Below are 25,732 nucleotides of genomic sequence, written 5' to 3'. Positions count from 1 at the left end.
TTAAAGACCCTTGTCTGGAAGTGCCAAGGCTAGACATAATTTGGGTTGCTAACTGAAACTATGCTCCCTGAATTGCAATTCTAACACCCCAAAATAAACACCTTTGTTGCTTTGCAGCTCAGTTTGTTATTTCTCAGTCCACGGACTCATTCATTCTGTCAGATGAATATAGGGGACACCTCGAATCACATTTCTTTAGTTTTATAATTTAAAAAAAACTCTTCATGTTTGTTATGAATGCTAAAATCTGGTGTGTGGAGGTGTAACTATTTGTCTACAGGCAGCTCTCAGTTAATAAACATTTCATTATGAACAACTGCATCTTGGAAACTGACCATTACTTATAGTGTTACTATGGAATAACACAATGGGAAAAGTTGCCAAAAGTTGGTGAAAATAGAACCAACCTCTCCGGGAGAGAACTTTTCAGAGTATTTGAAATGATAAGAAACTTAAAATTTGCCTTATTTTACAAAGTGATGATATTGTAATAATAAATTACTTGCACAGAAAGCAAGAAATTTAGGTGTGGAGTTCTAAATCTTTATTACATGTTGTCTCTAAACAGCTAGATTTTATACTTTAGGGGGAAAACAGCTCAGAAAGGACCATCCCTATGGGGGATATTCTTTCACTTTGCATTTCAGCTTCATAGTTAATATCTTTTTGTTGCAGAACCTGGACGAATGCAACCTACAGGGATTCTGGGTGGCATAATTAGGCAGCGGAAGCACTTGATCCTTGAGTCTGTGGGCAGGAATCATTGAAATAAAAATAGGTTGATGTTCTAAGCATTACAAAGGTCCAAAAGGCATTATAATTAAGATTTAGGTGACTTACCAATGGTTTTTTGAGATAGCTCTACAGAAAAAAAAAGAAAACAAAAAGATAAAAGAAATTAGTAGATGCTTTCAGACTCAGGCCCTAGTAAGAATCTGAACCTCTAAACTTGGGGGTCAGCTGCAGTTGGGTAGGGGCGATGTTGACTTTCTTGCCAGGCGTCTACAACCAGCTGACGTGTAAGGGCCTCCCCATCCAGCGGCTCTGCTGAGAGGGTAAGTACCAAGATACCAAGTAGACCACCCCTTTGCTCCACTTCATCCCTTGAAGAGGATGGGAAAAATTCTTCTCCGTTTAAACTTTACTTTCTTCCTTTCTCTCATTGTTTCACTTCTCTCCATCTCATTCTATTTTGAAAAGTCCTTTATGTGATATTGATAAGCTATTGGAAATCTCCTACAGGGTTCATTCTCCACTTTATAGATTGTATTTATCACTAGAATGTACATTTTTCTAGCCAGCGTTCTATATGCTCCCCTCTGCTATGTATTTCTCATTTAAGATGGATGCAGAATGATTTGATAATCTACTGAAATGCTAGGTAGAAGAAAACCAAGAGACCAAGGAAATGTGGACCCCAAACCCCTAAAATCCCAATATGAAAACCAGGGAAAGATCTATAAGACAATGAAGGAAACTTACTGATAGGTCCCGTAGCTCCAGCTGAAAAAGAGAGAGAGAGAGAAAGATCTCAGTATGTTTCACCACCGTGAAGGCAATACAATATTCCCTAACACTCACCCCAACACTCATTCTAGAGGGAGTATTATAAATGGAAACCCTGGGAACTTCAAGGGTAGCTTGTGCGGCAAGCGTGTGGCAGGCTCCCTGTTGTGCAGGCTAGAGGACTTACAGGAAAGGAGGCCTCCCTTGATTTCAGTGATGGTTGAAACTTTTCCAAGGATTGTGAAAGACTTGCGCCATGTTAATTTGTAATGCCTCTATTTTTCTCCTTAATCTTCTTTTTCATTCTGTTAGAAACATTTGGTTTACTTGAAAAGTTCACCCTCCCTTTCTGGCAGGTCATTAATTATGGCTCCTACTAAAAAGGCACTTTTCTTCTGCCTTCTATTTCCTTATGTTAGCCGACGGGGATTGCAGTCTCTCCACTTAGTTGAGAAACATGGTGTTAAGAATCATCAGAAAGCAGAGCAGATGAAGCCCAAGACTCTCTGTAAGTTAGAAATCAAAGGAACCAGAGTGGAGATACAAAATTGATACTTACGGATAGGTGCTGTGAACTGCACTGGAGTACAAAAAAGGAGACAAAGCAGTGTGATTGGTGTTAACAGAATTCTCTTGCTACTTACTGAGTACTCATACTGATATTCTTTCTAATGAAACCATAAAGCTACTTAACGAGAGGGAGAACAAAGACTGCAGATCTGCAGATAATTTCAGCATTAACATGCTTACTCTTTTGCCTTTTACTAGAATTACATATTCTGCGCATAGCTCTTCCCTCAGCTTAGAAAGAGCCTGAATAGCTATTTTGATTATATTAATCATAACACAGAGATTTTTTTTTACTCGTCATTATTTTAAATAATTTTTTTTTCTTTCTCTTGTCTTCAATTCAATGACAATTCAGGGCATTTTGTCTAATGGCTTGGGCAGAAGGAGGTGCCAGGAGATTTGAATGCAATTGAGAAGCATGAGTAGGAAGCCTGCTGGTGTAGAAATGTACTAGCCTGTGTGAGGAGAGGGCCCCAAACCCTGCAGAAGGCCAAAAAATGTCAGAATTAGGAAATAGAAAAAGAACTCACTTATGGGTCCGATAGCTCCAGCTAAAATATAGGAAAAACAAAACAAAAAAATTAAGAATGGTTCTTTGGCATAGGAAAATACGTTTTGCATTGAGATTCTTTCTGGGAACAACTCAGAAATACAGACAGGCGGAGCAAATTTGCCACTTCAAATAAGGCTAATGCTTCAGTCTCCCAGCTTGGAAGACCCCAGCTACTGCAGCTGAAGCTGCAGGGATGCAGTTGTCAGGATTGTAAAAAAGTAAAGCACTTGAGAATTAAAGCACATAAAATGAACTTACTGATCGGTCCTGCGGTGCCAGCTGAAATACAAACACAAACAAACAAGTATGTTCATTTCAGGGAGTTTCAGTTTCAGCATTTACTGTATTTTAAATTCACATGGAAGGTGGCAGGAAGTTAAGGCTGCATCTTCCCTTTTTTCCTTTGGAGACTGATAAGATCATACTCCCTGCAATTATTTTTCTTGTTCTCAAATTTCATTATCAGCCTGCTATCAAATCCTTCTGAAAGTTAAATAGTTTCATCCAACTCTAGAATTTTTATTTTGTCTTTTATTTTTATTTTTTTATTTGCAGAGTTTCCATTTTGCTAAATTAAAAAATCATCAGTTACTTAGGAGTTTCCTGAGTTGAGCCTCCAGTTACTGACACTAGGTAAAGAAAAAGTGAAACAGCAAAATAGAGTTTTTCTTTCCTTTCTTCCATCTTTATGTGCCGCCTCCTCCTCCAGCTCCCTCTCCCCCCAATAGTAGACACTTGCTAGGAGATCATAAAAAAGAACTGAGTTGAGAAATAGGGGAAACTTACATAAAGGATCTGGAACTTTTGTGTGTTTTGCATCACCTGTAATGAAAGTTGACAAATAGAATCTTACTTAGACTTTTGGAGGGTATGGATCCCACTCCCTCTTTCCCAGGTGTCAGCGTAGTAGTCTTGAGATTAAAGCCCCGAGTCCCAGCTTTGCTACTTGTCTAGTTCTATGAATATTAATTTTAATTTTTTAAAATTATAATTTAATTTTTAAAATTAATTTTAATTTTGAACATTAATTTTCTCATCTTTAAAATGGAAATTGGATCTTTTGTCTTGTACCAAGGCTGTGGGGAAAATCAGAATTATTAATGGATGGGAAAGATGAACGTTTTATTCTAAATGTTATGGGGAGAAATGTTCAGTGACCACAAAGGAATAAAACTATTCTGCGAAGTAGTAAGTCCACTGCATTTAAAGTATTCTGCTTTATTTTACTTTTCTCCTTCCTTCTCTTATTTTTCCTCTTATTCCTTAATGTCATTTGAAAAGTTTTGAATGCTGATGATAGAGCATTATAATGAGCATTCATTGTGTTTTTTGGTTTGACAATCTGTGCAATTTTTCACTTTAAAAAAACTGTCTTTTTGCATCTGCTTATACCTTAATTATGCCCTGAGAAGCTCCAGTCCAGTGAGGTCTTCAGCAGGCTTTAACTGTTGTTCCTGCCTTGAGAAGTTACCAATCTTATTTTAAGATGTCAAAAAATTCTTTACTGTAACAAGTTTATTTAGGAAATGAATTAATTTTCCCATGGAATTTCTAAGGTTTACATATGTGTGAAATTATGACTTGGACTTTCCAGAACTTATTTGGTCTCTCATTTTCCCCTTCTAAGGGTTTTTACTGAAATCCTCCCTCCCCTTTTCTTTCCTCCCCATTTCTTTCCTCTTCTACTTGTCCAACTCATTTTTCCTTCTGCACTTCATTTGTTCCTCTTTGTTAAACATTTTTTTTTTTTTTAGAACCAGAACATAATTTTTTAAAAATTTTATTTACTAGGAAACCTTTTTATGAGTTGGAAATTTTGCATGTCTTTCTCTTACATATTTGAATAAAAATTTCTTTGCTTTTATGTTTATGACTGTTTTTGTTTTTTTTGGCGGGGGAACAGTAGCTTTTCAAAGAAGTGATAAAATCTACCCTAGCACTTGGGAAGAGATGCTAGTTTGTCTATGTGGCATCAACTTGCGGTTATTAAGTACTGAACAGTCAGCCTCTTGAGAAAGTGTAGTAACATACTTCCACGTTCCCACCTCCAAATAAAGATAATTTTAAAAGGACAACTCCTATATATTTAAGATTTTTAAGATTTAAGAATATTAATGTGTATTAGGAATGACAAATAGATTCGCATTTATATGCTCCTTTTGTTCAATTAGTGGCTACTCTCTGGAGATGAGAAGAATTCCAGGTTGCATCTGGCCTCAGCAGGTGTGCTGGTTTGAATCTGTTATGTACCCAATAAAAGACTGTTCTTTTAATCTACTCTTGTAGGGGCAGACCTATTGTGGGTAAGACATTTTGGTAAGATTGTTTCCAAGGAGATGCGACCCAGCCCATTCAAGGTGGGTCTCAATCATTTACTGGAGTCCTTTAAGAGAGCTTATAGATAGAGAGAGCTCAGAGAAGCTGAGAGAGACATTTTGGAGAGAAGCTAAGATATGGAATCCAGAGTTTGCCGTTAGGAGAAGCTAAGAGAAACTAAGAGAGAAGCCCAGAGACATTTTGGAGAAAGCCACTGAAACCAGATGCTAAACCCAGGAGAGACCGTTCAGTAGAGCCAGCCATGTGCCTTCTCATGTGACAAAGGAACCCCAGATGCCATCAGCCTTTCCTCAGAGAAGATATCTATCTCTTGATGCCTTAATTGGGGTATTTTCATGGCCTTAGAACTGTAAATTCACAACCTAATAAATCCCCATTTAAAAAACCAATCCATTTCTGGTGTATTGCATTTTGGCAGCTTTAGCAAACTGGAACAGCAGGAAAGAGTGTTATGATCAATTACTTGTGTCTGCTATAGGCAAGGGTGTGAGCAGAAGTGGAACGCATGTCACATATTTTCCATTCCTGACCTAAAGTAATACAGGATAATGGATGGGGAGGAATGAAGTTTTTGAACCGAGTTTTGTGGACTTGCCCAGCTGAAGACAAGTAAGCAGGACAGTGAAAGGTATTCATTTACATGTTGACTTTCAGAGTGGAGAAGCAGATAAAAAAAAAAATTATAAGACTTGGGATCCTGCCAAAATATCAAGGATTGTGTGTTCTTGGATCAAGAACACAGTTCTGTGGACAGTCTTTCTAATGGGAACATCAGAATTCGTTCTCTTGGAGAGTACCAATTTTCCATATTGGAAAAGAAAACTGGTATCTTTTCAAGAGTCACAAATACGGTTGCCTTCAGGGGCCCAGCGGGTCTCAGGAATATGTGAATCTGCTAGGTATAAGACAATAGGGGGTAGTTGGTCATCTGAGAAGTGCATGTCCTATCTAGAAGCATTCAAATTCAAGCTGTGAAATAATGTTATGCTGGCCAAACAAAACACATCTGCAGGGCTGGTGGGTTGCTAGTTAGGGACCTCTGTTTTGCAATAGGAAAGGATCTAAATGAGCACCACACATACCTCAAGGGTGCACTGTGAGACTATGAGATCATCGTCATCTGGAATGTGGCCTGATTGGCATAGACCAAGTGAATCCCTCTCTTCTCATTGCTTTAAGCATAGCAACTGGTTGGATCACGTTTAATTAAAGCCTATGACTCAGAAAATTGTTCAGATTGTGAAGCACCTGGAAGTTGTGATACTTTTACAGAAAATCATGAAATAGTGAGATATTTAATTCCATCTTTGAATGAGAGACAATTTTTCTAGTAGGAAGTAGAATCATATTGTACAATTAAAATATAATATTTAATATGAAAAATTTTACCACAAGCACATAGTTCAGAAAAAAAATTATCCAACCAGGATTATTTGCTTCTGAATTTTTCTGTTATTTGGTTGGCTATTTTCTCCTGCTTCTTTCACTTTTCTGTTTCTCATCCCTCTCTCAATTTTGTCTTCACCTAGAAAATTTGTTCATTTTGCTTTGACAATCAATTAAAATCGGTTCCAAGAGACTGATTTAAACTTTATCATCTCAATTTTCCTCCCTTCTCCATTCATTTCTTCCAGCTTCTCTCACTTCTCTTTTCCTCCATCTATCTGATTATTTTTCATTGTTTCTGAAAATTAGTTATAGAGTTGATTTGAAAATTTGTGAAAGATTAAATAACTTACCTAAGTTCAAACAACTTGTCAGTAGGAAGATGGGTGCAACTCCAGGCAGCGTGATGCCCAAGCCTGCCTGTGTAACTGCCTCTCATTATTTAAAATACTTAAAGTAACAAGAAAATTATTTTAAAAGTGGTTCATAGTAGGTTTTAGTAAAGTACTTTCAATTCAAGAAGAAACAGCATGTATTTCCAATAATAGAGATGAGGAATAATTTTCTCCCAAGCCCACAGCCAAGTGAACAACATAATTTCCTCCTTTGGGGGTGGGATAAGCTAGAGAGGGACACAGGGTCAAGGGAGGATCTATTTGAGGTGGAAGGAAATCAAACCTGTTCTATAGGAGAAGGAGTTCTTAAGGAAAAGGAGCCAATATAAGGAGAAATTTTAAAGATGCAGGAGAGAAAAGCTATGACTGCTGATGAGAGAAGGCAGGAGGGGATCAGATCACAAGCATGAGTGGAGGAAATGCTTGGAAACAAGGAGGAGTAACTCATTGTCTTAGAGAAGGAAAAGTGTTAATGGTGTGCATGATTTCTGTAAGATGGCTGAGGAAGGAAAAGATGGCAAATCATGAGCCTCAAGCCCTGTCACCCTGACACAGCAGAAAACAGAGTTGAATAAGGAAAAGACCTCTACCCCTATATCCTTAACTTTTCCAAATGTTCTCTTCACCATCTTACTTTAACAATATTTGTTTTAAGAATACTGTCTCTTCACCCAGGGATGTCACTCTCCCTGGTAACACGGGAAATCACTCCTGGAGATGAGCCTGGATCCAGCACTGTAGGATTGAGAGGATCTTCTTGACCAAAAGGGGGAAGAGCGCCAAAACAAAATAAGGTTCCAGTGGCTGAGAGATTTCAAATGGAGTCGAGAGGTCACTCTGAAGGGTATTCTTATGCACTGTATAGATATCACTCTTTAGTTTTTAGTGTGTTGCAATGGCTAGAGGGAAATATCTGAAGTTGTCAAACTGCAACTCAGTGACCTTGATTCCTGAAGACGATTGTATAACTATGTAGCTTGCACAGTGTGACTGTGAGACTGTGAAAACCTTGTGGCTTGCACTCCCTTTATCCAGTCTATGGACAGATGAGTGGAAAAATGGGGACAAAAATTAGATGAAGAATAGGGTGGAATGGAGGGGATGGAAAGATTTAGGTGTTCTTTTTTGCTTTTATTTTTATTTTGAAGTAAGGAAAAGGTTCAAAAATTGATTCTGGTGATGAACACACAACTGTGTGATGGTGCTGTGAATAACTGATTGTACATTGGATGACTGTAGGGTGTGTGAATATATCTCAATTAAACTGTATTAAAAAAGTAAATGAACAGTGGGGGGAGGGGGGGAATGGGATGTTTTGGATGTTCTTTTTTATTTTAATTTTAATTTTATTTTTTGTAGTAATTAAAATGTTCAAAGTTTGATTATGGTGATGAAAGTACAACTATATGATGATACTGTGAACAACTAATTGTACACTTTGAATGATTGTATATTATGTGATTATATCTCAATAAAATTGCATAAAAAAAGAATACTGTCTTTTGCAGCCCTTTGAGCAATGACTATTTTTTCTCCCATATCCCATGTACCACAGGGTCTGGATTTAGTTAAATGTTTTCCTTGATCAACACTGCTGTTTCCATCAAATTTTTCTCTTGTAGAAGCTCCTTTAGCTTTCACCTAATGCCTCTGTCTCCTTTGCCTCTCTTCCCTTGTCAAAACTGCAAACCTCCTTTGTGTCTTTGAGACTTTACTCTATACCCCTAACCCCCACCTTGCTGCAATCATTGACCAACATCCTGGTCATTCCTTTTCATACTTTAGCTCCTGGATCACTGTCTTCTCTTCTACACGTCTGTCATCAATTTAGTGGCTTCTATATCCATGAGTATGGCTCATCCAATACCTTGGGCTCTCCATTCTTTGACCTCTTCAGCTTCAGCAAACTGTTCCTCTAACCCAATTCTGAAACTCACACCTATGGATATTCCTGGGACCTTGGCATTTCTAATAACTGCATCACTTCCATTTTAAGAATCCCACTCTCTGACCATCCCTTCTAATTTTACAGCTCATTCCCTCTAGTAACCCTCTTCTTCCACCTCCAGCTCTCTATCAACATCATAAGGATGCATGATCCATTAATCTACCTTCAAAACTTTTAAATAACTTCCTCCCATGTTTTCATTTCCCTCCTTATCTGCTTAGATACCCTGGTCCATGTCATAACTGCTTCCATGCTAAAGCCTTTACCTAATGCTTTCATCTCCTTTGCCTCCGTTTCCCTGGCAAAACTGCATACCTCCTATGAGTCTCTCTTGGCCATACTGCAACACTGGTTGAATGCAACTACCTACTTAGGGAGAAATTCAGTGGGCAACCACCACTGTCAGAAAACCCTCCACATTGTTGTAGTGAACTCACTTTTCTATATTTTCTGAGATGGCTTTTCTACTTTTTCTTTCCTCAAGTTTTCAACATCCCATTCTCTGCACACTTTCCGCTGATATCCTTGACTCATGCTCATTGAGAAAATAGGTGCGAGAGGTTGGGGACCACCTCATCCTACCACAATGTCTACACAAATGTTCCTTTCTTCTTATTTCAATAAGCAATGTGCCTGCCCTCATCCAAGGCTGCCCCACTGCCCTGTGTTCTGGATTATTCCTTTCTCTACTGGTCATCAGTTTTCCCTCTCTCCTGAGTTATAACCATTGATACCAAACATGCCTTAACAACATTCATTTAAAAAATCATTTTTTGATCTTATATACTTCTCTGCTCTTATTGCAGCAAACCTCCTGAAAATGTCCAGTACCCTTTCCTCCATGCCACAAAAATCTTCCCTGTGCTTCTTGTTATGTTGACTCTCCCTCAAACTTTTTAGTTTATTTTAATCTTTTATTGTGGTAAAATACACATAACATAAAATTTACCATTTTAACCACTTTGAAGTGTACAATTCAGTGGTATTAAATACATATAGTTCAAATGGGGGATTATATTGGTTTCCAGATAAAAGTTATCATTGCTTAGCCATAGCAGTTGTGGCCCACTGAACTATTTCATTTCCTCTTTGGAGGGTTTTCATGGCAAGCCTATCCATGTGGATCCCTTAGAAATTCTGCAGGAAAAAATAAAATATCTGAGTTTATCATCTAGCACATTTCAACTTGAAGATATTTTTCTTTGTTCCTGCAGTAAATTCTCCTTTCCAGGGCTTAACTAGGTGAAAACAAAGCAAAACTAAATCAAACCTGTTTTGATAGGAAAAAAATAATAAAATATTGAGCTTGATAGTTTTCCAAGAGCACCCTTTGGGAGGCATATATATTATAAAACAGCCTTGTTCATGGGATGGGGTTATGGCACAGTATTGGTCTAGCAAAACAACTTCAAGATTTAGATTAATTCACATTTTAAGATTTTCAAACTGTATTTTTAAAATTGAAGTAATATGTTACAAATATATTCACAATTTTCTAATTTTCTTGAACAAACCTCTTATTTCAAAAAATACTTTGAATTGGAAATTGAATACATTTAATGGTGTCCTAGGGGTAGAGGAACAAGCATAGGACTTGGAGTCAAAAGACTAATGTTTAGAACCTTGGTTTTACTTCATACTAGCTACGTGCCCTTCAGCAAGTTAAATAATTTCTATGAAACTCAGTTTTCTCATCTGTAATACCTTTAATTATGGACTCAATAAACATGATTTTCTTTAGTTACGACTTTCCCCCATGTTCACCACTCTATTCATGACCCTCTTTCCTCTCCTTATTCCTAAGGTAGTTTAAAAGCTATTTCCATTTTGCTGAATCTGCTATAACTAGCTAAAACCACTTTAATCTTCTCTTTATTCTTTTGTTAAAGAGAAAATTTAATAAGAGCTGGGCCTTTCATTTTCCAGCACTCTCATCAATTTTAGATAAAATGCTCAATGATGGGGAAAGAAGAGAAACCAGGGACAAGAAGCTCAGCAGGGTTAGGGAATGTTCCCCAGCTCTGTGACACACCAAAAAGAATTAGAATTAGGAATAGAAAAGAACTTACTTTTTTGTTCTCCTAAACATAAAGACAAACAAAAAGTTCATGTGGTTATTTGGCCCAAGAATACACATTTCTTTTTTTTTATCCAGGGGAGTATCAGAACAGGGGCCTCTGGGAGCACCAAGGTCTGAGTGCCAGCTGTGTCCCAGTGAGGGGGGTGGGATTAGCATCTCCCCATTGCTGCAGCCAGACCTGGGGACACCTCTAGGAAAGGCAGCCCATTCCAAGCTTTGTCATTCTCAGGAGACAGGTAATGCCATTTGTCTCTCATACTGTATCATCTTTATTCTTGTCTCACTTTCTTACCTACTCCTTGCTCTATTCCTTATTTACTTTCTTTTCCTCCTAATCATCCCAGCATTATGGGTTTGAAAGCTGGGTCTATCTCTTGCTGATATGTCATAATAATAAGCAACTAGAATTCTCATTTACTTTCTGTCCTTTTGGCTGATTGGTGAGGTTTCTGGGTGATGTGAAACAAAGAAGTCAGAGAAAGGTGAACCATACACTTCTCAATGGAAGAAGTCCAGGGCAGTTTAGGAAAATGTTCTTTCGATTAAACAGGGTCAATGGAATTGAAGAAAAGAAAAGGAACTTACCAATATTTGATCGAGACAGTGCTAAAACAAAACAAAACAAAACAAAACTGAGATCTGCGTATCCCAAGAAGAGCTTAAGTTCCCTATATAGACAATCAATTGGGAAGAAACTGTGGGAAAGAGGACAGCAAGGGGGCCCTTGGGGTGCCTCTAGTCTTCTATTAGCAGCTGCAATGCAATGTGGCAGGCAGGTGGCTATCCATTTATGAATTGCTTTTTGGTAATAAATTTCTGACATTTGTATAGTATGTCCTCACTAGTACTCTTGTGGCTTACAAGATCTACGCTACCTATCCTTTGATTTCTTTTATTAAGAGAATACAAGTTTTTTTTTTGGAGACTGCCAGTTTCTGAGTCCACAGGATCTTTTCTGGCTCTATTTCTTTCTTCTTTATTTTTTAATTCTGCTGCCCTTGTTCCTTCCCTTGTTTCCTTCTCTGCTGTTCTTCTGCCTCCTCTCTGATTTTCTTTCTTTTTTCTTTTTTTTGAAAGACAGTTTCTTACACCAAACTAATACTGCATAACTGCTTCAACAGGGAATAATGACAGCAAAATCGGGAAGCGCTTGAATCTTGGGAGATGACGCGTGGAGGCAGGGAGTGGGGCTTGCTATCAAGACAGAGGACCGAGTGGAACTCAATATTCCTCCTCCTCCTCTGATCACTTTAAGTTGGACACAGTCTTTTTAGAAGTTTAAAAATGTGGAGGTGAGCTTGAAACCTAGAAAGAGAAGCCTCCGAGAGTTGTGTATCAAGAGGGAGCCATAACCTTGAGCATGAATGAGACGTTTCACCGCCCACATGAGCATCTGCGTGAGGGGCTGGGTTTTCAACCCCTGAGCAAGAACAGAAATCCAGGGTGCGGGGCCAATGCATTAAGGACCTGGTAGTAGTCTTCCAGCCTAAAGCTGAGGGTCACACAGTACTGCGTTGTCTGTGAAAGGGGCATTATCAACCTCTGGTCCGGGTGTGCCAGGAAGTGACTGACCCATTTGCACCGGCAGTATTAGAACCCTCAATATAGGCTGAGTTCAGGATGGAGCCCACGTTTGAACCCTCCATGTGGGGAAGAAACTATGAGCTGAAAAGCTGTAATAAACACTGATCTAAGAAAACTTTGGGGTGATAGGAGTGTTGCATAATTGCACAACACAGGGCTTATGTGGGACTCAAACAAATGACAACTGATGAGTTTGCAGAGTAGAGTTTTTAAAAGCATTTGAGGAAACTTATTACCATGACAGAAGTCATCCACAACAAACAGGACAAGTCACACAAGAAGAGCAAGTCAAAGGGATTTTCAAAGTGTGTGTCAAATGTTCAAAGATACAAATGAAGCAAAGAATCCATGAAGCCACAAGAAATTATGAATTGAGAACAGGTGCAGTTGATAAAGAAAAAAAAATAGAAATGCCAGATGTAAAAAATAGCCATTTAATTGTAAAAATCATTAAATGGGTAAACAAAGAGACTAGATTCAACTGAAGAAAGATGAGTGAACTGGAGAATAAATCTAAGGGAAATAATTCAGAATCCAGCGTAGAGAAATAAGGAGTTGGTATGCCTTTCTATTCACCAAACTAATTTTCTTTTATTCCTAGGCACATGGGTGGTAGGCAAAACAATGTGTGTGCCCACCCCACCCCCCCGCCAATGTCCACATCTTAATCCCTGGAACTTTTGAATATGTTAGGTTACATAGGAAAAAGGAATTAAAGTTGCTAATCATCTGATGGGGTTAAGGGAGATGACCCTGGATTATCTGGGATTCTCTGGCTAGGTCCAGTTTAATCACAAGGGTCCTTAAAGTGGGAAGAAGGAGGAGAGGAGAAAGAGATATGACAATGGGAGAAAATCAGAGTGATGTGATGTGAGAAGGACTTCACCTTTGCTAGTTTTGAAGATGGAGAAAGGAGACCATGAGCCAAGAAATCTGGGTGGACTCTAGAAGCTGGGAAAAGCAAGGAACAGTTTCTTCCCTAGAACCTCTAAAAGGAATGCAGCCCTGCTGACACCTTCATTTTAGCCCAGCGAGACACCCATGTTAGACTTCTAACCTACCGAGCTGTAAAATAATGGCACTGTTTATTGCTATTAAGTTTTTGGTAATTTGTTACAGCAGCAATAGAAAACCAAACAACTTGGTTAGACTCTTTCCCCCAGAATCCCTTTACATTTGAAAGTCACCCTAAAAAATAGAAAAGATAAAAACATATTAAATTAAAACACACTTTTGCATAATTTATTTGTTAAAGTTATCATGAAAATTATAAAATATTTAAACAGAAGGTCAAGGAAAACACTTTGTGTGGTGGAATTTCAGCAGCACTTAGAAGGAACTTTACAGCCTGAAATACTTATATTAGAGAAAAAGAAATTCTGAAAATTAAGGGTTTAATTTAGTAGGCTAGAAAAAGAATAAAAGTAAAATGAAATAGGAAACAAAGAACCAGCAAATATTCAACAAAATCAAAATGGAGTTTTGAATAGATTAATAAATAATAATTATCTCAAGATAATTATGAATAATCAAAGAAAGAAGGCACAAGCCAGTGATAACAGGAATGAAAATAGGATATATCCATAGATAGAGTAAATAATTTTTAAAATCACAAAATAATTTTATGCCAATAAATACAGAGAACATATTCATTAAAATTCATTCAATACTCATGCGTAAGACTTTTGTTAGTCAACTAGAAATAAAATGGAATATTTTTACACTAAAAAGGATGCTGACAAATGGAGGCAAGAATCACCCTTAAGAGCCAAGTTAGAGACATTTCTGTTAAAGTCAGACACTAGGGAGGATGCCTGCAATCATAGCTGGTATTAACATTGTGTTGGATATTTTGGGCAGAACAATAGATAAGAAATAGAAATGTAGTTAATAGTACAATTATAAAAATGTTCTTTCATCAGTTGTAACAAATGTACCACACTAGCGCAAGGTGGTAATAATACGGTGGTAAATGGGAACTCTATATTTTATGCATGATTTATCTGTAAGTCTACACTTCCTCTAATAAAAAAATTATAATGAAAAGAAAGAATAAGAAAAAGATTTAAGGATGGGAAAAAAACCTCAAATTGTCAGATTTTGAGATGTTGAGTTTCCACATACAGAATCCAAGAAAATCTACAAATTATTAGAAATTTTAAGAGCTCCACAAGGTGTCTAGATACAAAAATCAACTCTCAAAAATACAGCATATGACTTGTGTACCAGCAATAAACATTTATAAAACTCAATAGAAAAAAAAGATACCATTCACATCAGGAACAAAAAAAAGTGTGTGCATAGGAATTAATCGAACAAGAGATAAGCAAGACTTCTGTGGAGAAAGTTCTAGAACATGATTGAAGGGTATTTAAGAAGATTGGCATAATAGATCACCACATTAAGATGCAGAAAAAAACGATTTTGTAAAAACGATTTTGTAAATTCATCTACAAACTCAATGAAATGTCAGTGAAATCCTAATGAGGTTTTTATGGAACTTGAAAAATTGATTCTAAAATGTAAGAGTAAAGGTCTAAGAATAGCCAAAGCATTTCTGTAAAAAATAGAACATGGACAGAGAATGTGCCATTCCCGATAGTGTTATCACAAAGCTTTAGTAATGGACGCAATTAGTATTGGTTCAGGGAAAGACAAAAGATCACTGGAACAGAAGAGAAAATCTTGGAAAAAACCAAGCATTTAAGATGAAGATGGCATTACAAATCAGTAAAGAATTCACCAGTCAATAAAGCCAGGTGGAACAATTGGTTTTCCATACAAGAGGAAAATTAGATCCCTACCTTATATTATTTAGAAACAAAACAATAACTCCATTTGGATTAAAGTCCTATATGTAAAAAGAAAACCTTTATAACTATGAAAAGAAAGTATAAGATAACATTTTTCAGATATCCAGATGAAAAACTACCATAGAGCACAAGTAAGCAATAGCTAGCAAAATTGTTCATAAGCAAGGTGATTCATTGCTTTCATTTCAGGGTACGTACCCTGGAGGAATTGCTTTCCATTTACTTAAGGACATTCTTTGCTGCATTAATTGTGAGATCAGAAATTGGAAACACTGAGAATACATCAGTAGGGGAAATAATAGATAAATACTGTATATTCATAAGTTGGAATATTATTCTTCAAGTAAAAGGAATGACCTGGATTCTTATATATCTCAAAATTACGATGTTGGGGGGAGGGAGAGCAAGTTGTAATGATACCTTCAGAATAAGGAATTTTAGTAAAATTTTAAAATAACATACAAAACAAAACTATATATTGTTCAGTGATATATAAAGATGTGAAATCTATGAAAACAGACAAAAGATGTATAATAAATTTATGTCTTTGAGAAGAGGGAAGTGGAATGGGTCTAGGGATGGGGACAAACGAGATTTTAGCACTTTCTGTAATTCGAGAAATATGGCAAAGTATTACCAGTTGTCAAATCTGGGAGGTGATTTGCAAGTGTTAATTATTTTTGTACTTTATTTTAAAAACTTCTTTACAAGAAAGAAAAAATATAGAAATGACAGGACTTGCAAACTAAGATGATAAATTTGAAAGGCAGCTATGAAGGACTTACCTAGGGAGGTTGCTGATTGTGCTAGAAAACATACACAAAGACAAACATAAGGTGAATCATCAGAATTTGGGTCCCCGAGCTTTGCATATCAGCACCAATTCCTGTGATCCCTTCTCAGGGGCTCAGGTCTGGAGAGGCCTGAGAACATGGTGGTAGATACCAGAGGCCATTCCCACGAATCGACCTCTATAAAGGGTTGAAATCTTTCAGGAGACAGGCATTATTCCTGCAGAACTGCGGTGGCCTCCATTTTCCCTCTCCTCATCTCTCCCTCCCTTCTCTTCCCCTTTCCCTCTTTTTCTCTGCAACCCCCTCCTCCCGCACTTCCCTTTTCACTCACTCACTCATCCTTTCCTCAATCTTTTCTTTTCCTCCCAGTTAGTTTGGAACCTTGTTGGTTGCTAACAGACCATTCTAAACCAGCACCAGGAGACTTTATCTATTGTTTAATCTTTATAAGAACTGATAGGATTTCCCTTTCTTCAAAGCATTTGCAATCTAGGGAAATATTACTAATGTGAAGCAAGTTTTTGTTGAAAAGCAAGAGAATACTTACTATAATCTCCTCTGGTTCCCTCTAAAAATACACAAAACAAAGAAAAATCAGTTTGGTTTTTCTACTTCTGTGGTTTCACTATTATTACAGCTACCTGATTGTAATCAACACCTTCAAATATCCGCACATATGAGAAACTGGAGGCAAAAATCTCCTCATGGCATAATTTATGAGTTATATGACATGAAAAAGCAGGCAAAGATTAACTAAGATAATATACGTATAGTGAGAAAAAATAAACTGTTTGGAAACATCGAAACAGAAGAATATGTTAGTTATAAAATAAATTGGAGAGGGAATGATGAAATATTTGTTCAGATAATTGAGAATTCAAATTCAATGAAGATATGGCAAAATATAATGTATAAATATGCATAAGTTTATAGTGACTAGATGTGTATCCTATGCCCTAAAGCTTGTTTGTTTTTGTGATGTCATAGAAGCAGACTGTCTATAACATCTGGAGATGTCAAAAGCAAATTATACAAAAAAACAAGTGATGTTATCGTGACTTATTTTCATGAAAGTATACAAATTAGGAGTATTACTGACATACTTTAGGTGATTTAAATTATGTTGCTAAAATATAAATAGTTAAGGATCTACCCAGAAATATAAAGACAACATATATTTTTTGTCCTTATTTCCTTTTCTGAAAATGAGTACTTTCCGTATTTGATTGTCACCATGATGGGAATTAACTCCAAAACACATAAAACATTCTCTATTTTACACTAATGTTACTGGTTTCTCATGATTCTATAGGAACTTTAAAAATGGAAAATACTAAGATGATGAACACTTTCATGTGCTGTACTTTGTACCTATATTTGTCATAAAAATTAGTAATATTAAAAACAAACTCAGTGAATTCAATTTTTTGAATTAATTATCATGGCAACTTTAACCTATTAATGTGACATATTTAAATTAATCTTTAAGTACCTAAACTTCATATACCTAAACTAACAATACAACTTCACCTAATATTTTCCTGCCAAAAAGACCTCCATAGTGTCAAGCTCACCAGAAAATTTATATGTCCAAGAGGGATGGAAGGAAATACCAATAGAGCTTGGGAACTTAGAAACTTAAGATGATTGAGATTTATAGGGATGATTTGACTTTGCAAATTTTAAATTACTGGCTATTCAGACAACAATAAAATATTTATGGATTCAGTTTTCCCCTAAGAATGTAAGGGGGGCCTGGAATAGAAAGAAGCTAAGATTAAAGACTGTACACTAAAGATCTATAAGCAGGAAATTAATAATTAAGATACTACTAAATTGTGTAAAAATAAACTTAACTCCATGAAATTTGGAGTCAGACAATTCTAAGTTCATATCCAGATAAGCCACTGGCAAGCCTGGCTTGGGCAAGTCACTGACATTTTTCATGCATAGATTTCTAAGTGAATCAATTTGAGAACTGCTTATTAATGATCACACTGCCTGTGGTGTCGAGAATATACTAGACGAAGGCAAGCATAGAACCAAGGAGAGCAGTTAGGAGGCAGCTGCAGTAGTTCAGGCCAGAGATGGTGCTTGGGCTAAGATTGTCACAGTGGGAGTGGTTACAATGGGTCTTATTTGGAATATAATTTGAAAATATCAGTGATAGGATTTGGATGAGGGGCATGAGAGAAAGGGGTGAAAGATGATTCAAAGGTTGATGGCCTGAACAATTGATTGGGTGGATGCAGGGGCCAGTATCTGTGTGTAGGAGGGATGGGGACTTGGTTTAGGACATGTTAACAGTGAGATGCCCCTCACATCTCTGTGGGACTGGTGCATCATGGTTGTGAAGATGGTTCACCAAACAAAGGTGCAAGGGGACTGAAGTCCCTAACAGTGTCTCTGGTGTGGGGTTGCACCTACCAGGAGGAAAGACACCTTTCTCTAATTCATACTGTGCTGGTTTGAATCTATTATGCCCCCCACAAAAGCCATGTTCTTTAATACAATCTTGTGGGGGCAGACTTATTAGTCTGTTGATTAGGGTGGAACCTTGACTGGGTTATTTCCATGGAGGTGTGGACCCCACCCATTCAGGGTCGGTTCACTGAAATACTTAAGAGAGCTCAGGAGCGAACACAAGCTGTGATGCTCATGCTTGGAGACACTTGGAGATGCAGACAGAAGGACATTTGGAGATGCTAAGCCAAGAGATGAAGCCCAGGGTTTGCCCCAGAGAAGCTTAGAGAGAACTCCCAGATGTTTAGCGAGAAACACCCCAGGAGAACAAGGAGAGAGCTGAGAGAAGATAACAGAGACACAAGGCCAGAGACATTTTGGAGAAAGCCATTTTGAAAGATAACCTGGTAGCAAAGGACCAGCAGACACTAGCCATGTGCCTTCCCAGCCAACAGAGGTGTTCTAGACACCATCCGCCTTTCTTCAGTGAAGGTATCCTCTTATTGATGCCTTAGTTTGGACACTTTTACGGCCTTAGAACTGTAAATTTGTAACCTAATAAATTCCCTTTATAAAAGCCAATCTATTTCTGGTATTTTGCATAGTGGTAGCTCTAGCAAATTGGAACAGATTTTGATACCAGAGAAGTGGGGTGTTGCTGAGTTTGCAAATACCAAACATGTTGCAATGACTTTTTAAATGGATAAGTGGAAGATTCTGGAAGACTTGTGAGGAGCTTGATAGAAAAGGCCTAGATTTCTTTGAAGAGACTGTTGGTGAGGTCTGGGATGTTGTATTTCACTTGAGTCCTCAGATTAATGTTGTTAACTGATTAGAAGGTGGATCAGAGAGGAATTGGAGAACAGTGAGAAGAAGGCATCTCATAGTACAAAGGTGAATATCTATGCATGTTTCTTAGGATCTTCTGCAAGCTACTTTGATTTCTTGTCTCTTTGCCTTGGTAGATTTTATAGTTCCTTATGTTATGGCTGAGAAAAACACTGATTTTCCTTGAATGTTACCATAATTCTAAATAAACTTACCTAGATCATCATATGAAGCATCTAAAAGATAGAAGAAAAAATATGATTATGATAAGATTCTTAATTTTCTCACAAACAGATTTTTGTTTTAATTTTGTAGCAATCAAATTTCTAATTTATTTACCACTTTCTGTTGAATATGAATGTCGGATTCCTAAAAATAGAAGACAAAACGTAATGAGATTCTATCCTTGACGTCTTATGCCAACATAATTTTCTTATTAGAGGAAAATCTGTTTACCTCTTCCTCTTCTAGGTTTTTGAGAGGAAGACTCTTCTGAGGAAGAAATAAAAATGGATAAAGTTTGCCAACAGCTATCAAGAAATAAGTTTCATCACAGCCTAAGCTCAGCTACTAAGATTTTGCTACGTCTCTTGATGTTCCCATTCGCTTTGGGTTCCATTTCAGAAAAGAGAGGGAAGAAGGGGTTGCCTTTCCCCTTCGCTTCTCACTCTGGTTGGTTGTGGCACATGAAGCACAGAGTTAAGAAGGGGAGGAGTGACCGAGAGTCCAAGCGTGAGGGAAGAGGCCATGGAGAGCAAGCAGAGGGAGCAAACCTCCTCCCTTCTCTCCTCAACTCTTGGGGATTTGAATCTATGTGCTTGTAGAGTAAGTGCATGTGTGTGTGTGTGTGTGTGTGTGTGAGACTGTTTCCATATCTACAACCTCATAACCCCATAGTCCTAATTTCTGGACTAGTTTCTAGAGCCTTATAGCAGGAATGAGAGGCAAAGTAGAGGCTCTTGAATTCTGGAGATAGGGTCAGTCAGAGAGGGAGCAGAGAGCACACCCATAGACAGGGAGTGGATGTTGAGAGTCAGAGGTGGAGTGCAGGGGTTAAGGACAACTATAGTAATAGAAATATATGGTATGAGTGTGTGTGTGTGTGTGTGTGTGTGTGTCCCTGCAAAAATCAGTACAGTGCTATAGTCTCATAACCATCAGATTTCTGGGAAAGTTTTATTTCAAATGAGGTTTATCATTATTCCTGTAAGTATGCTCATTCATGTCAGACCACACGTCCTGATTTGGAGTACAGGGTATAAGTCTATTAACAATCAGCTGAAGTTTGGTATAAAATGAGCCCTCCCCCACTTCTTTTGGTCTTCAACAAAGTGAAGGATAGTATGGTGTAAAAATATGGGTCGGAAAACCAGGGTTCAATATCCAACTCCTTCAACTACCTAGGTGAATTTGGACAAATCTCTTACTCTTTTTTTGAGCATCAAGTTCATCTTCTAAAACGGGGATAGTAACTTAAGTTTGGTCACTTATTACATTGTACTTTACAGCTTACAAAGTGTCTTCACATATGCTTTCCCATTGAATCTTCATTACAGCCTGTGAATTATGTATTTTATCCTCATTTTACAAATCCAGGAAATTGTTTCAGAGAGGTTTCTTAATCTTTCTGAGATCTCAAAGTAAACAGGAGCTAGAAGTGAATTCTTTTAATGGTCTTAGAAAGGACATATATTTTCCTTTTCTAAGGAAAAATGCCTAATTTTTTCATGTGTATACAGATATGCATAGAGACATTGCTAGGCAGTGGATATTATGACAGTAAAAGAAGTGCTGACCTAACAAATGACACTCAAAGGGAGATGAGAACATTTTGTTCCATAAAGAACACATTCCTCCTTTCACTCTCCGGTAGTTCCCAATCTATTTACCTCTAAAATCCTCATAATCCAGAAGGCCAGTACCTGGAGAAACAAAAAAAGAGAGAGAGAGCTCCATGATTTTGCTTCTTGAATGTTAGTGGGGCTTTATTTAAGACTCTGAGAGTGAATGCTGACAGGGATTCCCAATGGTGAAAAATGACATGAACTAATTTACTTTGCAGGAACAAGGGACTGTGCAGGAGTAACAGGAGCAGATGATCGTAAGTGAGCATGCCAGTCAACAGTTTCAGAATAGAAGCCATGCTAAGAGAGAAGAAGGGTCCTCAAAGATGTTTTTTTCCTCTGGTACTCTATCACCTAGCTCCTGTCTCTCTCTCTACCACCCTGGGGTATCTTTCTTAGCAACTTTGGCATCTTGCTAGACCTTGCCAAGGAAAACCTGCTTCACTCTTCAGAACTTGAACTTGGTGCTCTCCTTCTAAATCATAATCAACTTAGCTCTGTTCACTCTTGTAATTTCTGGCTACATTAGACTCTTGAACTCCAGTCTGGACTCTGCCCAGCCTCCTTACTGAAGCCCTTTTCACTACCAGCCTTAGACCTTCTGCTGACCCTTCTGCTCCATGCCTGCAGAGTCTGCTATTTCCATGACTTGGTATCCCTGTCTCTGTTCCTGGACCACAGAAGGCATCTAAAGGGAGCCTTACAGTCCTGCAGGTCCCCCTACTTCTAATTCATTCCACCCAACTCTGGTTTGAGACACCATGCTGCTCAGAAATCTCTGGTGGATTTTTTCCCAGCAACTTAGAAACTCAGTTTGTACCACGGAACACTTACAGAGTGCTGGAAATGCAAAGATAAACAAGATAGAGTTGGTCATAACCTATGGAAATTACATGCATGGTTACTATCTTTCTTTTTCTCATGAGTGTAAGTACTTACTTTGTTCTGAACTGTATCTTGAGATGTCAACTGCTGTGGAAGAATTAAGTGAAAATATTCCTGTTAGCTACTTGTGAGAGGAATTCTCCCTCCCCAACTCTTCTCACTCTAAACGGTGCTTCTTTGCTCCCAAGGTGACCCACTTGATATAATAAAATACTGTTTCCCATGTCTTTACAGCATCTCCATCCAGCCCCATCCTATCTATCCTTTTACAGTATGATCTCTGGGGCTCACAAGCATGGGGGATGAGAAATAGGAGGGGGTACAGCTGACTGGAAGGGAGTGGGAGCAATACTGAGAAAAATCCTGGAAAGAGGAACCATATGGCATAGAAATAGTTCATTGTTTTTATAAGCCCCGTCTCTTCATTGACAAGTACTACCATGTATTTCTCTTCTTAGTAGTGCCCCATATGAAGGCACTAAAATTCTCTAATTCTTTCCATATAAAGCTGGCTCTTTGTGTCCAATAGCATACTGTCTTCTTTCTTCCTTTTTTATTTTTTTAACTAAGGTAATTTCCCTTGGAACTCAGATAATTCTTGAAGTGTTCTTCTTACTGTTGTAGTTAAACTCAGTCTCTGAGTTAAATAGCCATTATATTTTGGTTGACATTATTGGCAGTGGGAGCTTTAGGAGTTTAAAAGTGGAGGGGGAATCACTAATAAGTGAGAGATTTTTGATTCGTGCATTGAAATGAGACTTCTGACAAAATGAGACTATTGGCAAAATCTCTAGCTATCTCATACGGAGAGGAGCTTGGATTGAATCTTGGCATCCCTCCCTCTCAGTTTCTACAGACTTTCTCCATTTTCACTCATTGTTACTCACCATTTTGCTTGTGGCGTGACCATCTCATTAGCAAAATAACCAGAATAGCAATTGCCAGTAGAATCAGAATGACAGCCAAAGTTATTTCTGAAACAAAAACTCACTTGTAGGCCTGCTTATTTAGACCAGGTCATTATCAGAGACAATTTCAGGGCACCTCTCACTCTCCATCAGATAGACCTTTTTTTTTTTTTTTTTAGTTCTTTCCCTTTACACCCACCCCAACAACTCTTCCTTTACCTTCCTCATCGTACTGCCCCCATGTTCCTTCTCCTACACATTTCTTAGCTCTTATATTAGTCCTTTTGGTCAGTTACTAAGAAACTGAGATGCTGTGTACCCTTGTTTTAGAGTGGACAATTTGTGACATTTCCTCCTCAAACTCTTTACTCCTCGGGCAGGAGAAAGTTACAGGGAGGAAATGGTCTGCAAAGCAATCTACTGGGGTGTGAGAAAAAAACAGAACTTCTGTTTCTATGTATTTTTAAATCTCATCCCTTTAAAATTTCTAGTTTTCTGTTTTAAAACATACACATTAGAACAGTAGTATATTCATGAAATTTATAAATGTATACATATAGGGAATGCATGCTCAAAAATTTTATGTGAGTGAGCAATCAAAAAACTTTGGAGGCCCTTTACTGAAGGTGGTCATATTAATGAAAGCCACAGCAGAGGACAGAAATTTATTATCACTGGGTAAGACCTTTTAGTCATCACCCACCTAGCTCCTCCTGATAAGATGGCTACTGGTGAGGTTTGTTACTGTGGTTTACACGAGAAAGCGTGCTGGGGCTGCTTGACCTGTGTTGTAGGAGAAAAAATCTTAATGAGATACCTTACCATGTTCATGAAGAACAGAGCTATAAACTATAAAATCTGCCTGTGGCAGAAAAAAAAATGCTGAAGAAATTGAACTCTGAAGAGCTAAGAAAACCAAGTATATTGGGATTAAGGCTATTGCAAAATGGCAATAGATGAATCCACCTCAGAAATACACCTCCCATTTGGGGCAGATTAGGCACATGTGTACTGAGTCTTTTAGATGTTAAGTCACATGAGAGAATTCTCCTACCACCAAATCAAACTTCAGAAATTTTCTCCTAAGTCACCACTAAAATGAGCAGGAAATAGTCTGGCCTCCAACTTGCGAGTCAGAATTTTGTGAATGAGTGTGAAATAACCTTTAGAGGAGGCAGGGATAACCAGGGGATGAATTTGATCAAGCCTCTGGTAGGTGCTCCCCTTTGAGTGGCATCTGAAATGCTCTGGCCATAGGGCAACTAGAAGATGATCCACTCCATTTATGAGGAAAATCTGAGGTGCCATTATTCCCCAGAGTTGAGTCAGATTATAAAGTCAACAATACTACAGGAAGGAGATAAGAGGCTAAGGAATTTTCCCAGTGCTGTAGAGGATGGTTATTTTCCTCCATCAGTTCAAACTCTAGAAAACAAAGGAGAAATCAGTACTCTTACTCTAGAACTGGGCTGACTATGGGTTATTTTTGCCAGGCTCCCAAAGGAATCAATGAGAGTGAAAGGAAAGGTACTGAATTTGAAAAGAAAGCAGGCAAGGCAGGTAAAGCAGTTGTGTTAAAGTCCCTGAAGAGAAGACTCCCGAAGGTCAAGGAGGACTTCGGGGAGAGTCAGTCCATACCCAAGACGGCCATTTTCCAATGATTGTCTTCTGTGGGTTCTGTGTCATCTGGACAGCTTTCTCAGAGGGAGATCAAAGTAAAATGATCAATCCAAGCTCACTGTTTCTGGGCTGTATGAATTTGTGCGTGAGGGGGGCCCTTGTAGATTAGGATACAGAGGGTCACTGAGGAATTGTGTGGCTCAGGCTGATTAGACCTAAGCAGACTGTGGGAGAGTGGCCTGTGTAGTGAAGATTCTGGAATCTGTGTCATAACAAAGAATTGGAACCTCAGAGAGGCAAGAGGAAAGGAAAAGGAGGCTGGGCAGCTTTACAAACACATTTGAGGGACTTAAACTTAGGGTGACAGAGGGGCACTCAATACACTGGAACCCTGGAATCGTTCCTAATTTTCTAGTGATATGGAGTCCAGAAATTATATTATTCTTCTTGTAACTCTTGAAGCAGAGACTCTTCCACGTAATATTTAATTAATGTTTGATGATTAAAAGCTAGAAAATCCCTATATTTAAAAAAGAGGGGTCTTAAAAAGGGACAAACCAAAGAAGCTGAGTTGATGGGAGTCAGACAGTAAGGTAAATCTAGAAGTCTGTGATGCTAGGAAGAGTCAGCCAATGAATGGGATTTCTTAAACCACATTGGTGAATAAGGAGACAGAATAAGAAAACTCCCTTATATTGATTGGCTTTGAACTATACAGCTATAACTAGGTGCTATATAAGCACAAAATCATTTAATTACCAATAACCTTTACAATAAAATCCTTCAAGGCTGAGAGATACATCTGACATTGCCCAATCAACAAATGGAATTTGTGACTCCAAAGCCTGTACTCTTTGCACAAAGCCACATTTTGTTTTGATCTTGGCACTTACTTCTCATTGTATTTTCCAGGCTAAGTAGTCAGCCACTGGTGAAGGAGGGTGGTACTCTCCAGTTTTAGATGCTCTACCTGTCAGGTCTGGGGAAGTTCTGGACTACTTTTTTTTTCCCCTTCATACAAATTCTATGGTTGAAATCTTTATTTTTATGGTACAGTTTGATGGGGAAAGAGTTATTTAGTATTTTTTACATGTATAAATTTAAATTACTGGTATTTCAATAATCATTCCATATTTTAATTGTTAAGACCAATTTATTGACCCACACTCAGTCCTAAATTATATTACAAAGTTGTTAGCACCATTGTAAGTCTGACAA

At 37.9% G+C, this 25,732-nt stretch overlaps 1 protein-coding gene across 5 annotated transcripts in view; it reads right to left on the bottom strand.

The window, feature by feature from the left end:
* TSBP1 (testis expressed basic protein 1) overlaps window positions 1-22,250 on the bottom strand; it is a 68,718-nt gene extending 46,468 nt beyond the window's left edge. For 4 of the 5 annotated variants that reach the window (XM_037843717.1, XM_037843720.1, XM_037843721.1 and 1 more), the window contains exons 1-15: window positions 22,041-22,250; window positions 21,147-21,179; window positions 19,714-19,749; window positions 19,597-19,626; window positions 19,473-19,493; window positions 16,514-16,534; window positions 15,958-15,978; window positions 11,361-11,381; window positions 10,765-10,776; window positions 3,416-3,451; window positions 2,888-2,908; window positions 2,607-2,627; window positions 2,066-2,086; window positions 1,483-1,503; window positions 841-861 (exon numbers count right to left, since the gene is read on the bottom strand). In XM_037843717.1, coding sequence (XP_037699645.1) covers window positions 841-861; window positions 1,483-1,503; window positions 2,066-2,086; window position 2,607 — 64 coding nt within the window. In that variant the 5' untranslated portion in view covers window positions 2,608-2,627; window positions 2,888-2,908; window positions 3,416-3,451; ... (7 more) ...; window positions 21,147-21,179; window positions 22,041-22,250. The remainder of the gene's footprint in view (window positions 1-840; window positions 862-1,482; window positions 1,504-2,065; window positions 2,087-2,606; window positions 2,628-2,887; window positions 2,909-3,415; window positions 3,452-10,764; window positions 10,777-11,360; window positions 11,382-15,957; window positions 15,979-16,513; window positions 16,535-19,472; window positions 19,494-19,596; window positions 19,627-19,713; window positions 19,750-21,146; window positions 21,180-22,040) is intronic. The other variant, XM_037843718.1, reaches the window with a different exon arrangement.
* Window positions 22,251-25,732: the final 3,482 nt, after the last annotated feature.

Source organism: Choloepus didactylus, chromosome 7 (genome assembly GCF_015220235.1).
Source record: "Choloepus didactylus isolate mChoDid1 chromosome 7, mChoDid1.pri, whole genome shotgun sequence".
NCBI classification, from domain to species: Eukaryota; Metazoa; Chordata; class Mammalia; order Pilosa; family Megalonychidae; genus Choloepus; species Choloepus didactylus.
This window is presented reverse-complemented; position numbering and strand designations above follow the sequence as displayed.